Genomic DNA, 15,099 nt, shown 5'->3' with positions numbered 1-15,099 from the left:
TTACCAGGACTGCAACACATTTAGCGGTAACAGCTGTAACTGTTGGCCAGAGAAACATCAAGGCTTAATTTGTCTACTTGAGAGTTGTTGTTTTTTTTTTTACGTGGGATTAAAATAGTTAATAGGCAAAGCCCTGAGTATTGCTTGTGATTGAAGCTTTTTAACTATGCCCTTGATTATTGAGGTACTTTTAGCTACACCATTCACAATGGCATGGTTGGTTCTTCGGTAATGGCATGGTTAGTTCTTCGGTAATGGCAAGGTTGGTTCTTCGGTAATGGCATGGTTAGTTCTTCGGTAACCTGTTGTCACATCGGGGGGTGCTAATATGTCGACTACGTGGTTTCTGTTCTGGCATATAGATTATTCTGAATTTATATCCAAGCAACTGAATGTATATTTGTTTCTATATTCCTTATCTAATATTGGATTTGTCTTCTCTGATTTGTTTTCTCCAGACATTTCCTGTTTAAGACGGGCACCGGGACAACCCCTTTCTTCAGCACGGCGACCCCAGGTTACACTATGGCAACAGGGGCGGTGTACTCCACTCCCGCCCGCCCCCTACCCCGAAACACCCTCTCCAGAGGGGCTTTCAAGTTTAAGAAATCGCCCAAGCATTGTTCCTGGAGGTGCACTGCCCTGAGTGCAGTGGGCGTGGCTGTGCTCCTGTCATTAATGCTCTGCTATTGCATAGGTAACTACGGCCCCTCATTATTTTCCTTGTTCATCATAGTTACCGTCCCTTTGTGGTTATACTATGCGGACTGGTGCCATGGTGCCAACCACGGACGTTCCAAATGACAGCGAACTGAAGTCTTAAATTAGCCATACTCCTCCGGTTATTCCCTGTTTTATATCTGTACTCCATCTCATTTGCATTTGAAATAAAGCTATGACAAGGTTGTTTTGAGGGTTTTTACATCTATTAACCGTGAACCATTTAAGGACCCTTTTTTATTTCCCAAAAGTAACTGAACAATTGGATTCTTACCTGTTTCTTGGCCAGGTGCATGTCGTTGCATGCAAAAGAAAGCTAGCAGATGATCTTTCGGCGATTCTAGTTGTGGCATTTGGAGTCTGTTGCCTCACAACATGAGTAAAGAAGTATTAATGCTTGTAAAACAGGGTCATCATTAGGCTGAACATTTTAAATGAATAAATCTGAGACATGAGTTTTAACAAACCAATAACCACTGGAATGCCTCAAAAACAGTACATGAAACCTTTAACAGAGTGATAGAAATAGGAAAATGGAAATGGAAAGAAAGAAACTGTTAATGATCCTGAGCGTTCCACCTTTTCTGTGAAATGTGTTGGAGGCGTTGGCTTTTTGCACTGGCCGAGTCACTTAGCTGACTGGGGTGTATTTCACTTGCTGAAGACGAGAGTGAAGGCACAAACGCTCCAAAACAAACAGAAATGAAAGATGGCCTGGCAGAGAGCATGAGTAGGTAAACACAGCCAGCGTCTGCTGATGTTGGTGGGTTGCAGATCTCATGCAGTTGTCCATTGGAACAGATGTGGAACCAAGAAGTACATTTGACAGTTATTGACAATTAGTATTTAAGATTATTTTGTCCAATTCTATTGGTTGCCTAAAATGGAGGGACCATGTTTAAAACAATGGTAATGCCTACACAGTTCACGATTTATGGCTCTTAGACATTTTCTTTTCACATCCAATGTGCTGTAGAATGAAGGGACAACAACCAAGCTTGTGTTACTATACAAAAAACGTAGGAACTCCACTGTTTCTGTCAAGTTGACTTGACCGAACGGCTTATAGTCAGATTGATCTTGATTGCCAGTCCTAAAAATTGCTCTTTAAGCGTCATCTTCACATGCTGGGATGAAGCACATTTTAAGATATTACCCTTCTGCCAAAAATAGTTTTTTGTCAGTCGAGTACAGAGACATTTCACTCGGGCTGATTCAGGATGATCCAGTCATGTTTGAATTAGTGTCAGGCCATGGCGGTTCCATTGACAAGGGCTCCGCATCATCCGGTTATTTTGAATGCCGGGTGACATCACTGACCTACCCCACTCCTATCCACAGGAACCCTGACAGACACTCAAAATCCCTCTCTGCACCCTACCACGTGACACTGTCAAGAAAAGAAATAATTGGCCAGCCTACTGCTGACAACATTAGTGTGTCGCGATTTTGTGCTAATGTGCTTGTCCTGACAGACCTTCCTGCAACATGATGACAAAATGTTTTAGTTAACTACAGTGGATATAAGTCTACCACACCCCTGTGAAAATACCAGTTTTTTTTTTATGTAGAAGAGTAAGACAAAGATAAATCATGTCACTTTTAATGTGACCTATAATGTGACCTATAATGTGACCAATTCAATTGAAAAACAAACTGAAATCTTTGAGGGGGAAAAATGAAAAAGAATAACCGGGTTGCATCAGAAAAACCTGGCATTTTAACAGGGGTGTGTAGACTTTTTATATCCACTGCATGTCTAAACACAGGGATCTTTCCTAAGAACCTGAAGACTACCTTCACCAAAAAGTATTTGGGAAAAATGTATTTAAAAAAACGTTGTGGCAAAAGGAATCTTACAGGAAAGGCATTCATGTAAGCCAGATAACTAGGAAAACAGGCCTTTCTTAAGTGCGCCGTCCTCCCTCAATGGCCCCGCAGAAAGGTCTTCGCCTGTATTTTACAGCATGTGTCAAAAATGACTCCTCACTAACCTTTACTGGCTTCACCGACATGATAAAACGGGTGAAGATTTATCTGTCCTTGCTCTCCTCCCGAGCCAAACACTCTCTAAATCTTAGGCTGTCGGACTTTTCCCCTGAAGTGCCAAAGCATCATATGTTGCTGAAGTGATCACAAATGACAGACTGGTATTGACAAAAATGTGTGTGCAGAAATGATGCATGGAGATGGAGAACGTGGGGAGTTTTCTGCGTAGCGCAGATGGCCATAAAAGTGCCATATTGATTTCCATGTGCGTTTTCCCATTTTGATGGTGATGCGCGATATTGTGCTGTTATTCTGTCTGTGTGTTCAGATCAGTCTTTTTACGTTGGGGTGTGTTTCTTCAAGTGATTGTGCGTATGGAGTCCTGAGCACATAGGCCTGGTTCCTGTGGGTGTGAGTGAAAATGATCGTCTTTGCCAGTAACCTCTGGTTGAGTTTCTCACCTTCCTGTCGAGGCATCTGCTCAGTGTCTTAAATCGCTTTAGTAAACACTCCCACAATCCACCTTTGCTAGCCTCCAGATTAAACATAGAGCCACACATGAGTATATTTACCAACACTCATGTGATCTTCCTATTTGTCTCCATCCTTCACCCTTTCACTCTCCCTTTCACTCTCCCTTTCACTCTCTCTTTCACTCTCCCTTTCACTCTCTCTAAGACATACACTCTGTCTTACACACATACAGTATATTGGCAAGTCAAGTCAGTGAACCAGACTCAGACCTTGTTCTTCATTTCAGGAAATAACCAACGCCACCTGGTCCGCATCTATATCATGCCATAAAATGTCCCTTGATTTTTCAAAAATGTAATACCATTCTATATTCCCTCTGTCTCTGCTCCTTTCTCCCCTTCTTGCTAGTTGCCTGTGTATTTTCTGCAGTCAATACTATATACCCCCTCTGCCCTGCAAGGAGAGCGTTTGAACAAAGTTATGCCTCAGATCAAACCTCTTGGAAATCAGAACCGGGGGAGTTGTGCTTTCCCAGCTGGCAATCTTTAAAGGAGGCTCGCCCGCTCACTGTGTTATTAGTAGACCCAGTTTCCTGAAACAACAAGGCACAGCTTGATAGCATCCTATTCAGAGACATAGTTTGGAAGAAGAAAGCAATGGTTTGGGTGGTTATGTAACACCAGGGGCGGACTAGGACCACAAATCGGCTCTGGGATTTAACATGCCGGCCTTCTGTTTTTCCTCATTGTCCCCAGTATTATTCAGATAATTATAATTTTTCTGCAAAAAAGGAAATGACTAACAAATCATGGGGTTGCATCTACCGCTGCAACATGGGTTTGAATCTGACTGCCTTCAGCAAGAACTCTCTTTCACCATTTTGTTGTCCAATGAAGCCTGACAATTGCCCAAAGAAATATCTTTACATATTGTACCCGCTAGGCAAAAAATTTACCAGCCCATCATTTCCAGACTTGCCAGATGGTCACTCCCCTGTGTACCAGAGTTTGTGGATGGAATCAACTTTTACCTTTCCTGTGACAGATAAATACACACAGATACACTTGGGGTTTTCAGATTTCAGTTTATTTGGGCTCTTTGTGTTGCTTGCTTTGTACTAAAGGAGCTGAAGAGACCCTTGTATGCCTTCTGGCTGTTTCGTGACAAATGTTTGGGTTTTTAAGTAAGCGCCCCGCTGCCTACTTTGATACAGTGCAGTTTGTGTCCCTACACTCTGGTGTGTTAATGAACAGGCATCCACAAAGACACACCAGTGTTCTTGCTCAATATCGATTGGTCTTGTATCCAGCCTCTGATCTTACAGTAAAGGCATTGGCCTACATGCCAGGCATTGGAAGGTAACCAAAAAAAAGGATTTTCCCTCCAAGTTTTTGTCACAAATCTTTCTTGGGCATACAGGTTAGTTGACTGTATAACAGACGGGCCATACAGTCATGGCCTCTAGTGTGCTGAAAATGGTTTGACTAAACGCCAGGCAACTCTGTGTGGTGTCATCGGACCACTCTGTTCGGCCAATGTTTGCACTGACCCTGTGTCTTCCGCCATTTTGTTTACCTCGCAGCAATGCACCTCTTCGGCCTCAACTGGCAACTTCAAGAGTCGAAAAATCAACCTACATTTGAGAATGGAGGGGTGAAAACGTTGCCCACTCCACCAAGCTTGGGGACCGCCCTCTCTGCTGACTATAGTAAGAATGTGTCCTTAATAAACCTCCACATTATAAAGATTTCCCTGTGTCTGCCTTCTTTATCTGCAGCATTCATTTGGAAGGCACACTGTATTCCGAAGCATGCTTGTTGCCTTTTAATTGCACTGGGTTCTCGTTTGTTTATGTGTTAGACAATTTGGCTTATGGATGTTGTGTTATGCTTACCACTGCACCAAGCTGTAGCCAGTAATGTAGTGAATTGTAAATCCAGACTGAATTTTGCCCCATCATGTTTTTCTGCCCCATCTTGCTCACACCAGTTATGTGATTTTTGTATGCATTGAATACCACATGCTTACCACATTCCTTCTCCTATACAGCAAAGGGTCACTGACACAAACTCTAAACACGATTAGGTATTGAAGAGGCACAGCCATGATGGTATTAATTGGGTTTAAGGAGGTGAAAGATTAGTGTGTTTAAACTGCACTAGATTTAAATCCTCATAAGTAGTGCTAATGAAGATACTGTAGCAGGAAGCTGGTTTAGACTGTGTAAAGGCAATCAATAGGGGGGTATTTTCTCTGTGGACATAAACTTGTCCCCACAGTGCATCTTCGTTTGCAAGTAAGGTGACAGGAAGGGCCTAGCGCAAACAGAGCTTTGACAGATTGCTGAAAGCACACGTTGACTTTGTTTTGGCTTCTATGGTATGTTTTAAGCTTTGAATGGTTTGCTGTCATAATGAGAGTTACGCCATTATATGAAAAGCCTAAATATTTTTTTGAAATTGGCAAATTCTGTATTTGAACCAGGAACATACAATTTCACTATTTTACAACTTGACGTTAGATAATCTTTCTTACCCATAAATGTTGTATTTAGGCCTCGAGAAACTATCCATCGTTTTCTTTTTTTTTAAACAAACATTAGCTTTGTATTAAATTGTTTAGGATGTCTGTGAAGTTCTGTGCTGAACAACTAAAGGTAATTTTACTCAAACCAAACAGGAACAACCAAGAAAGATCTGACCAACACAAACAGGAGGGACTGAAGGAAAAGGGTTCTGGAATAGCCTCCTATAAATGCACTAATTCCCATTTACCTCTACCAGCCTCTAATGCCCTGGCTAGAGGGCTGTTTAGTGGATACAAGGTTAACGGTTGTCCTGACCCTCTCTCGTCACTAAAAATGGGATGGCTCTTATTGTAGCTTCCAATTGCCCACAATAATTTCGCTTCTAAAGTATTTTAGTGACTTAATTAATGAATAACTATAGGTGACACTGTATACAAATGTAATCTTAATAAGTATATTTAGTCAATACAAATAGGCAAACCGCAATTTAGCCATGGACGATCATTATCGAAAATTGGGGCTTATTTTAAATAGGTCTAAGGTACATAGCCTACAGTCAGAAGGCCCATCATTTTGGCAGCACGCACAGAAGATGTATACTAGATTAAACTAGTCTGGCTTTGAGATCTCAGTCTGGTTCATCCAGGTACAGTATCTTATTTTATTGGCACCAGCCGAGAGCAGTCCATTTCCCAGGTGAGTGTGCGCATTCACTTTTTACCACTGAATCAGTGCCACTTGAGTGTTTGTTTTTGGACAGTGATTACCTCCATGTTGGATAAACCACATTGTACAGTTGTCCCTTTCTGTAGCATTAGATTGGATGGTTGCAGGCTGGGTCTTTTTAACTGATATGCTTGTCAGTGTCAGGATTAGCATATAGGCCTAAAACTTTGGCATTACAGTGTGTAGTTGAATTGCATGAACTGCATCTATATAATTTCTTCTATGCAACTAAATTTGAATAAATGTATCTGATATAACATAGAGAATTGACTCAGAATATGTCGTTGATGGTGCCTGTTAGAGGAGATCATGAGGGTCTCCAGGGACATGCCAGATATCTTCAGACGCCTAGTGTCCATTGTTTTAGCTTGATTTCAGTGTTGTTTTGATTGGAATGACCTGATTTAGGTTTGGGGCTGTTTCGGAAACGCCTTGTTAGTCAGCATGTCTGTCCTGTGCTGGTCCTGTGCTTGTTTTATTTTTGTATGAATTTTTTCTTAGTCTTAGTTATATTGAAGAGCATCAGGAATTATACACTCACACCACACTCCAAGTTGCTTACTTCAGTTGTTTAACACATTCTAATATTCAGTCATACACTGTTTTGTGAAGACTGAAACTTTTGAATCGTCCCCTGTTTGGTGTTCACTTGGGTCTTGGTTATAGCTGGTGTAGGTGTTTTCTTTCTTACTAGCACTGACCTTGCTGACAACCGCTTCTGGGGCAGCATCATCTATACATGTATTGATTAATCTGATAACAGATTGCATAAAATCATTAATCTCCTTCTCCTCCGTCTTGACTGAAAAAATAAATTTCTGTCGTTTACGAGCCACTTTTGTCAAAAGTCTGTTGAAAGTGTGAAATGCAGTTGTGAAGTCTCTCACCCAGACTTCATCAGTGACTTTTCCAACTCCATTTCCCCACAGTGGTCCTGAGGTAACCTGGAGGAAGCAAGCGGCTAGGTTCAGAAAGGGAATATTGCAATGATGTTCAGGTGAAATCTTGGGAATGCTTTCCCTCACAACGCCTTTGTTTAAGTCCCAAAAAGTGGCCTCAGGGTGCACAGTTTAAAGTTTGTAATATTAAATAAATATGACTCATTTTCATGTACGAGTGAGTTGCCCTGTATTTAAGGGGGTGTCCTTGCCGCTGCATCACCACTTTAAAGTCCTCGTTTCCCCGTTCTGTTGATTTATTAGTACTGTACCGGGACACATTTCAGCTGCTGCATTTCGAACCTAAACATTAAGTGGTGAATCACCAGTACCGCACAAACAGATGGCGGCCCATAAGCACGAGTGTATTTGAGTTGGGAGAAAATATGTTAGTGTCAGCAACTGTATGTGTGTCAGTGTATATAATTGCCTGCAACTACTGAGGCTGTCTTCAATTTCCATGCTTGACTGTGATCTACCTGCTGAATTTCAGGGGCGCAGACTGAAGCGTGTTTGTGTGTAATCAAATTTTTCAATCAAGGTGACATTGTGTGCGTTGTTTTTGTTTGAAAATTAGATTAAGCGGATGACAACCATAAACAACTCAAACTGTAAACCCTTATTTGGGTTTCGTATCACAAAATGTCCAGATATTTTGATGTCTTCATCTCCTCCAGGCAAGAACGGCGTGGTCCATCATGAGAACAACTCCATTGACACCGGGTCAGTGGAAGTGGGTCGCCTGGTCGGCCAGGGGATACCACCCGGTGTGTTCTGGCGCTCTCGGCTAAATATGGAGCAGCCACGCTTCCTCAAGTTCAACATTTCTGTTCAGAAGAACGCACTGGTTGGCGTCTATGGCAGGAAGGGTCTCCCACCCACTCACACACAGGTAAATGGCGCCAGTATAAAAACACCAGCTATGGGGGGTGTCAGACCTTTTTTTAATTATTTTCTTCTATCAGACAAAGAAATTCCATTTCATGCCCATATTATTCCTCTTTTCAGTCTTTAAAGTTAAGTGATTGGGGAAGTGTACAAAGACTGTGTTAAAGGGTTGTGACCAGGCATTGGCTATTTTCCACTTCACTCTACAACAAAAGCTTTCAAATTGACCTTCTTGAAGAGTCTTTTTTTTTTACAGTGTGGTGGGTTGGGCTGCTATTCAAAGAAAACAGTTCAATAGGACAACAGGAAAGAAAGGATTACACGCCCAAGGTGAAAGAAGTAAGGAACCAAAAGAAGACGAATCCTAATGAAAGAAGTCTCCTTTTATGTCCAAGGCGATTGCTGCGCAGGCCGCTGAAGACTGTCAATGCACAAGACACAAAGTCCACCGCCACTGCCCTGGAAACGGTCCGTTAAATTGCCAGGGAGATAAATCAATGCGTTTACTCGACTGAGCATGAAAGACCTCAATGAGAGATATTGACCCTTGGTTACACTCACAGCTTGTGTGGAGGAGCAAACTGTCAACCCCATCCCAAAAAAAAAAGAACTCCTATCTATTATCGAAGGTCTGCCTGCATGATACATTGTCTAGAACTAGATTTTCAAGAAAATCTCAAACGTAATTAGGATTTCCAGTTACTTTGCATTCTTGGAGGGTTATGGAATGGTTTGACCGGGCTTTGCCTCTTGTCCAATATTATCTGTCCCTGTTGTTAGATTGAGATAAGCTTTTGCCAAGTAATCAAGATCCTCTCATTGGTTTGGGAGTAAAGGAATGTTTGGCTCCTGGACTGTTTTATTGCTTGCCCCCTCGGGCCACTAACACAAAGCAGCATACATCCGCAGGTAATATTCTCAGCTCCTCTCAAAAGGGTTCAGCCCTTGAGTGTTGACTTCTCTCACTCCTCCTTTAATGCTTTTTTTTCCCTATCGGCAGTGGGTCACTTTGGGGTTGCTTTTGCTGTCTCCCCTGCATATCCCATTGCAGAAAACAAATCTTTTTTTGTGATAATTTTTTCTGCTTTCATTACTCTGTTTGGTGTTTACTTGTTCATGGAACATGCGTAATTTAAAGCTTCTGACGCGTGGACTCGATACAAGTTGAAGATATCTCTATCACGTTGGATCTGTTTTACCTCTATGCACATCACACTACAAACTGTTATTGTTCCTGTTTGATATAATGAATGCATTCATTGGTGCCAAATGACCTCTGTCCTTGACCGTTCCTCAGTATGACTTTGTGGAGTTGTTGGATGGCAGCCGGCTCATTGCCAAGGAGAGACGTTCCTCCATGGAGCCTCCGGCCAGGGGGCAGATGGAGCGCCAGGTCAGCGTTCACCAAGCTGGCTTCATCCAGTACCTAGACTCTGGGGTGTGGCACCTGGCCTTCTACAACGACGGGAAGAGTCCAGAGACCGTTTCGTACAACGCCATCATATTGGGTACTGATCAATTACTTTGTATTAGATTGGCGCGTACGGGAGATGAATGTTAAACTGCATTTGCAGATTGATCAGGCTGTTGGCGTTGTAGATTTTCTTAACTTCCTCTTTTTTACGCCTCTACACAGCAAGAGAATGTCAACCCAGACTGCCTTCACAATGCATGCATTTTACTGTGGGGGAAAAAACAGGTTGAGTTAATGTTTTTTCCTAAGGGATATCTGTCGATCTGTTTCTAAAGATATGAGGTTATTGACATCCACTTTCAAAATTGCCTTGATCTTGTTGAAACTGATGGTCTTGTAGTGTACATCCAGTACAAGGCTTCGAAAGCAATAAGGGGAAAGTTTGCCATTTTAACCCAATCGAAGTGAGCCCCTAGCCTTGGGGGATTGCCCTTTACGAGCGCTGGTCTGTTGAACCAACACACGACTTTACAGCGGGATATGTCAGATTAACTTCAAAATCAAAGAGAGGATTTAAAAAGCTTGTAAACAGTTCAGAGATTGTGTTGCTTGTGTGGGCACGATCAGTCATTCAAGTAAGATTTCAAGACAGAGAGAGAATGTGTTAAATAAAATGTAAATGTTATGTGCCATTTAAAATGTATGAGATGGGTTGGCTTGAGATGGACAGCGTGACATACAGTATCAGTAGTCAGCGAACAGCAAACGTGATATGTATGCTTAAGTTTTAAACACGGCACATTTTAAGACCTGTTAACAGGAAAGAAAAGTGCAATGTTATGCAAGTTGTGTAGGTCATACTACCTAAAAAGATTATGAAAGGTAAGAAAGTGAAGGAGAGAAACAAATACGACTGTGTTGGCCAAATCATCGGTGTGGAGGGGAAATGCATGCGTGTAGCCCATGTCATTGGGTTGAGGTGATAAGGTGGGTTAAAACGATGTGGGGAGAAACTTTGATTCAATTACTTTTGGTGAAGGGATAGTGACCATGAAGGGCTCATTGACCTTCAAAAAAACATAAAATGAATATAAATAATCTAATGAAACAACAAAACCATAAAAAAAACCCTGAAAATTAAAAACATTGACAGGTCAAGAAATCAGCCTTCATCACTTTTTTAAAAACTCTGAAAGGGACCATTTCTTCCAATTGAACTGTTTTGTAAGGCTTTCCAAGCTGATAGACCAGAGTTTTAAAATCCAGGAAGCTGATGTGTTGATAAAAGATTATGGGTGTGGTTGCTATGTTTTAAAGGTGTGGTGTCAGAATATTTTGAACAAAAACAAAAGTGTTTTAACTGTTTGAATTTGATCTGTAATTCCAATTCAATAATTTAATTTGAATTGACCAAACAATTGAATCAGAATTTGTATTGTATTTCAAATAAAGGAAGTAGATGATAAGACAATGAAATTCAATTTCAATGTTTTTTTGTTTATTTTTGTGACAGAAAACGGTTGTATTTGCCAAACTAAAATGTTAAACCTTTACACTGTATAACTAGTTCTTCTAAATCATTTTTTTATAAAAAATATTCTATGTAGAGGATTGAGGAAATGTTGAACTATAGAAAAATATATACATTTCAGAAAAAGTTATTGTACTACATTGAGTAAGATCATACACTGCTGTATGTAAGGGAAATATGTAACCTCCCATGACAATGTTACATCCCATGTTTTCTTTCTCAATATTTGTTCTTCACATTAATCAATGGCATGTATTTCTGACTATATATTATTGCTAAATTGAAACTCTCATCTTTCAGTGAAAATGGTTTGAATTCCATTAAATTATATTCTACTTCCTTTAATTATACTTCTGCTTCCTGTGATGTGTGACCAATTTGAATTCATGCTTTGAATTTAATTACCTTGCGAAATGACCCCAGCTCTGATGTCAATGTCACCGTAGCTGGTGTAATTTTCTGAAAAACTATTTTTGGCCCAGCAGAGTCTGTCATGGAGTGTTCCCACAACTGCTACGGCAACGGAGAGTGTGTGTCTGGCTCCTGCCACTGTTTCCCAGGGTTCATCGGGCCATACTGTTCCAGAGGTATACACTCCTAATTCACGTATCGCTGTTGTGATCAATAGATGGACAGACGTTAGCTGTATATTCGAAATCCATTATTTCTTCTTCATTTAGAGCTGTTGGGCTAAACGCCCAAAGGTAGGCATAATGGTTTGAGTTAAATCTTTAAGATTAAGTTGTTTTTGTGTCTTTTGAGCACTGCTATACAGCGACAAATATTAGTTGTTGTTGGGTTTTTTTCATGAAATTTTCCAGTGTCAACACCGCAGCTATAAACCAGAGACTGTTAGAGTGTTTGCTGTCATGCCTCCTGCTCTTTCTAACAACCTTGTTACTTACCGCTACAGCGGCCTGTCCAGTCCTATGCAGTGGCAACGGCCAGTACACCAGGGGGCGCTGTCAGTGCTACAGTGGCTGGAAAGGCACGGAGTGTGATGTGCCCTCTACTCAGTGTCTAGATCCCCAGTGTGGCGCGCATGGGGTCTGCGTGGCGGGCAGCTGTGTGTGCAACGCCGGCCACAAAGGAAACGGTTGTGAACAAGGTACTCCACCCCCCCGGGGATGTACTGGCACCCCTTCCATTCCCCCCGCCTTCCTGCCGTGCTGAAACAGTTGCCCCTTTGGACTGCACCGAGCAGATCATTCCCTTTGTTCCTTTGTCAATAGTCTTCACGCATTAGCTCCCTATCACCATTTAGCTAGCCACCACCCTGCTATAGATTGGAATTGATTCCCGTTTGTCCATCCAATACACTTGCTTCGGTGTGCGCCAGTACAATAAACCTGTTAGACTCAAAATCACTCTCATACCCAGACTCTGTTTGTTTATTTTATTTCGTATCACCTCACTCTTTCTTCTCCACCTCTTCTCCCAGCGTTCAATCGGTTTAACTTCATTGATCCCAATTCAGACACAGAGGCAATTAACTTGTCAAATTTACATCTGCAGGTCACTGACCCGACTTGGCTCTTTGTAAACTGAATTAAGGGAATGGACACAAGTGCTATTGGGGAAGTAGGCAGCAATGGGAGGACTGTGTTGTCAGCGGACATGTTGTTTCAACTTGCCATCTGTGTCCGGTTTGATGATGGCATTAGTTTATGAGCACCAAATAAATGAGTTGCTGTGATGAATGTGTTAGCTAACCTACTGTACTAATAAGGTAGATGTGAAGCATGTTTTTTATTTTCTCCACACACACACACACACACACACACATACATACATACATACATACATACATACACACACAGAACCTGATCCAGCTCCCCTCTTTTTTTCTGGTTTTCTGTTATCCTAAGTGGACTGCCTGGACCCGATCTGCTCAGGCCACGGAACCTGCCACCACGGTGAATGCCACTGTAACCCAGGTTGGGGCGGAACAAGCTGTGAGATCCTGAAGAGTACGTGCCCTGAACAGTGCTCGGTCCACGGAAGCTTCCAGACGGAGACGGGCACCTGCGTCTGTGAGCCTAACTGGACGGGTTCCGACTGCTCTGTAGGTCAGAAGCCCCTCTCTCGCTCCTCGTTCGTTTCAGCTGTCAAAACCTCAATCAAATAGTTTTCATAAAGCCATTTTTACCTCAGCGGCTGTCACAAAGTGCTTGTACAGATACCCAGCTTGAAATCCCACAGAGTGAGCGATGCCAGGCTGGTGTATGTTTGCCCTGGGGAGGCTTCTCCAGCAAAGAAAAGGCTGCTGAATGTCATTGTCAATATGAGGAAAACGTGGTGAAATTAGCCTATCAGGTTGCTATTTTGTGCTGGTAGTATCGTCCATTTCTGGATTGGGATAATTTAGTTTAGTCTAATCGCAGTGCAGAATTAGTTCATGCTTCTGTGGCTCACTGTCGGCGACCCAAATTGAGTACTGTGAAATAGAAACCTTCTGGGTTTTGAACCATCCGGAGCGAAGATTGATTGAGCAACACGTTAACCTGATTGTGTGATTGAAATCCGAGTGTGTACTATGAACTTTAAATCCGAAATGATGGATGAGCCAAAGACCTGGAATGCTGGCGTGGCCCGATAGGGGAATAGAGTTTTTGTCTCAATTTAGTCACTTTCAACCGACACCGTAGGTGAGGGATTTTTCTATACGCTAAAACGAATGTGGGGAGAAAGATTGAGGACACAGTCATGCTTTCCCAACTGACACCTGCATTGCTGGTGAATGTTAAAAATTGAATATTAAATGGATGAAGGTTAGCTTAAGCAGCGGTCCAAACTTCAAACTTGTTTGCCCACCTCAATGGTTGTAATGTTTTTCTTTTAATTATCCCAGCAATTCTACTTCAATTAAATAAACGTTCGTTATCAAGCGGCGTGGCATAGATCGACCACCCACTCCGCTATTGCGCTGGAGTCGGGGGTGTGCTAAAAGCTGATAAACACCTTTGCACTAATGAAAAATTGATTACATGGATTCTTTTTGGAAGGGGCAGCCCTTTAGAATCGAACAGTCCTTCTCTAGAGGCATGGTTAATATTCTAGAGTGTCATCTAAGCTTAATCAGAGACCCACCAAGGTCTCTCAATCGAAGAAAAACTCCATTCAGAGGGAGATGAAAACAACCCCTTTAAAAGTGCCAATGACACTGGATTTGCTAGGAAGTGAACAACTGCAAAATGTAAAGTGTTAACCTTTAGGAAATTCAGGGTGGTGATTGGACTTGATTTATTGTGTTGCTGTCTTTGACTTACTGAGGATTTACTCATGAGTCATAAGACATCTACACAGTCGCAGGTGAAGAGAGAGATTTAAGATTGGTTTTTCACTAGTTTGGCCTTGGGATTCAAATATTTGCATACATCTCACATTTTGTTTGCCGAAATGCTTTCTAGATATAATTTTTTTTTAATGATATAAATGTCATAACTATATTAGAAAAGGGAATCTCATTTGTACCCATTTGTTGTAAATAATTCCATATTTCTGATAATATGGAAGGAATAATTGAATTTGTGTTTTGTAAGTAGTTGCCATGTGAAGATTGATGTAGGGGATGATTGGGTCTAACAACAATAACATCCACCTAATAGGTAATATCTACTCAAAGAATGGTGAGATTAATGTGAAAACAAACAATTTGCTCAATGCTTTCATTTCTGTATAGAAACTCAGCTTTTAAACACATCATATTAACCAACAAATATTATCCACTCCCTTTTTTGCTAAATGTATACAGAATTACAGACATTCTGTATACATTATACAAGTCAGTATACATTAGATTTAGCATTGCCCAAATGTGTATCCATTTCACACGTGTGCACAGAAATATTTTACTGTACAACCTGGAACTTGAATGTGCCTTAAACAGAAA

The 15,099-nt window shown here is 41.5% G+C and overlaps 1 protein-coding gene across 5 annotated transcripts in view; it reads left to right on the top strand.

Annotated features, from left to right (window-relative positions):
• Positions 1-15,099, top strand: part of si:dkey-237h12.3 (teneurin-3) — a 142,528-nt gene that overhangs the window by 71,491 nt on the left and 55,938 nt on the right. For all 5 annotated transcript variants that reach the window (XM_020046123.3, XM_020046122.3, XM_020046121.3 and 2 more), the window contains exons 5-11: positions 459-697; positions 4,766-4,891; positions 8,052-8,266; positions 9,560-9,770; positions 11,693-11,794; positions 12,121-12,315; positions 13,076-13,276. In XM_020046123.3, the coding sequence (XP_019901682.3) occupies positions 459-697; positions 4,766-4,891; positions 8,052-8,266; positions 9,560-9,770; positions 11,693-11,794; positions 12,121-12,315; positions 13,076-13,276 (1,289 nt within the window). The remainder of the gene's footprint in view (positions 1-458; positions 698-4,765; positions 4,892-8,051; positions 8,267-9,559; positions 9,771-11,692; positions 11,795-12,120; positions 12,316-13,075; positions 13,277-15,099) is intronic.

The sequence above is a fragment of the Esox lucius genome, chromosome 4 (assembly GCF_011004845.1).
Source record: "Esox lucius isolate fEsoLuc1 chromosome 4, fEsoLuc1.pri, whole genome shotgun sequence".
Taxonomy (NCBI): domain Eukaryota; kingdom Metazoa; phylum Chordata; class Actinopteri; order Esociformes; family Esocidae; genus Esox; species Esox lucius.
Note: the sequence above shows the minus strand (reverse complement) of the source record. Positions and strands in the feature narration are given on the sequence as shown.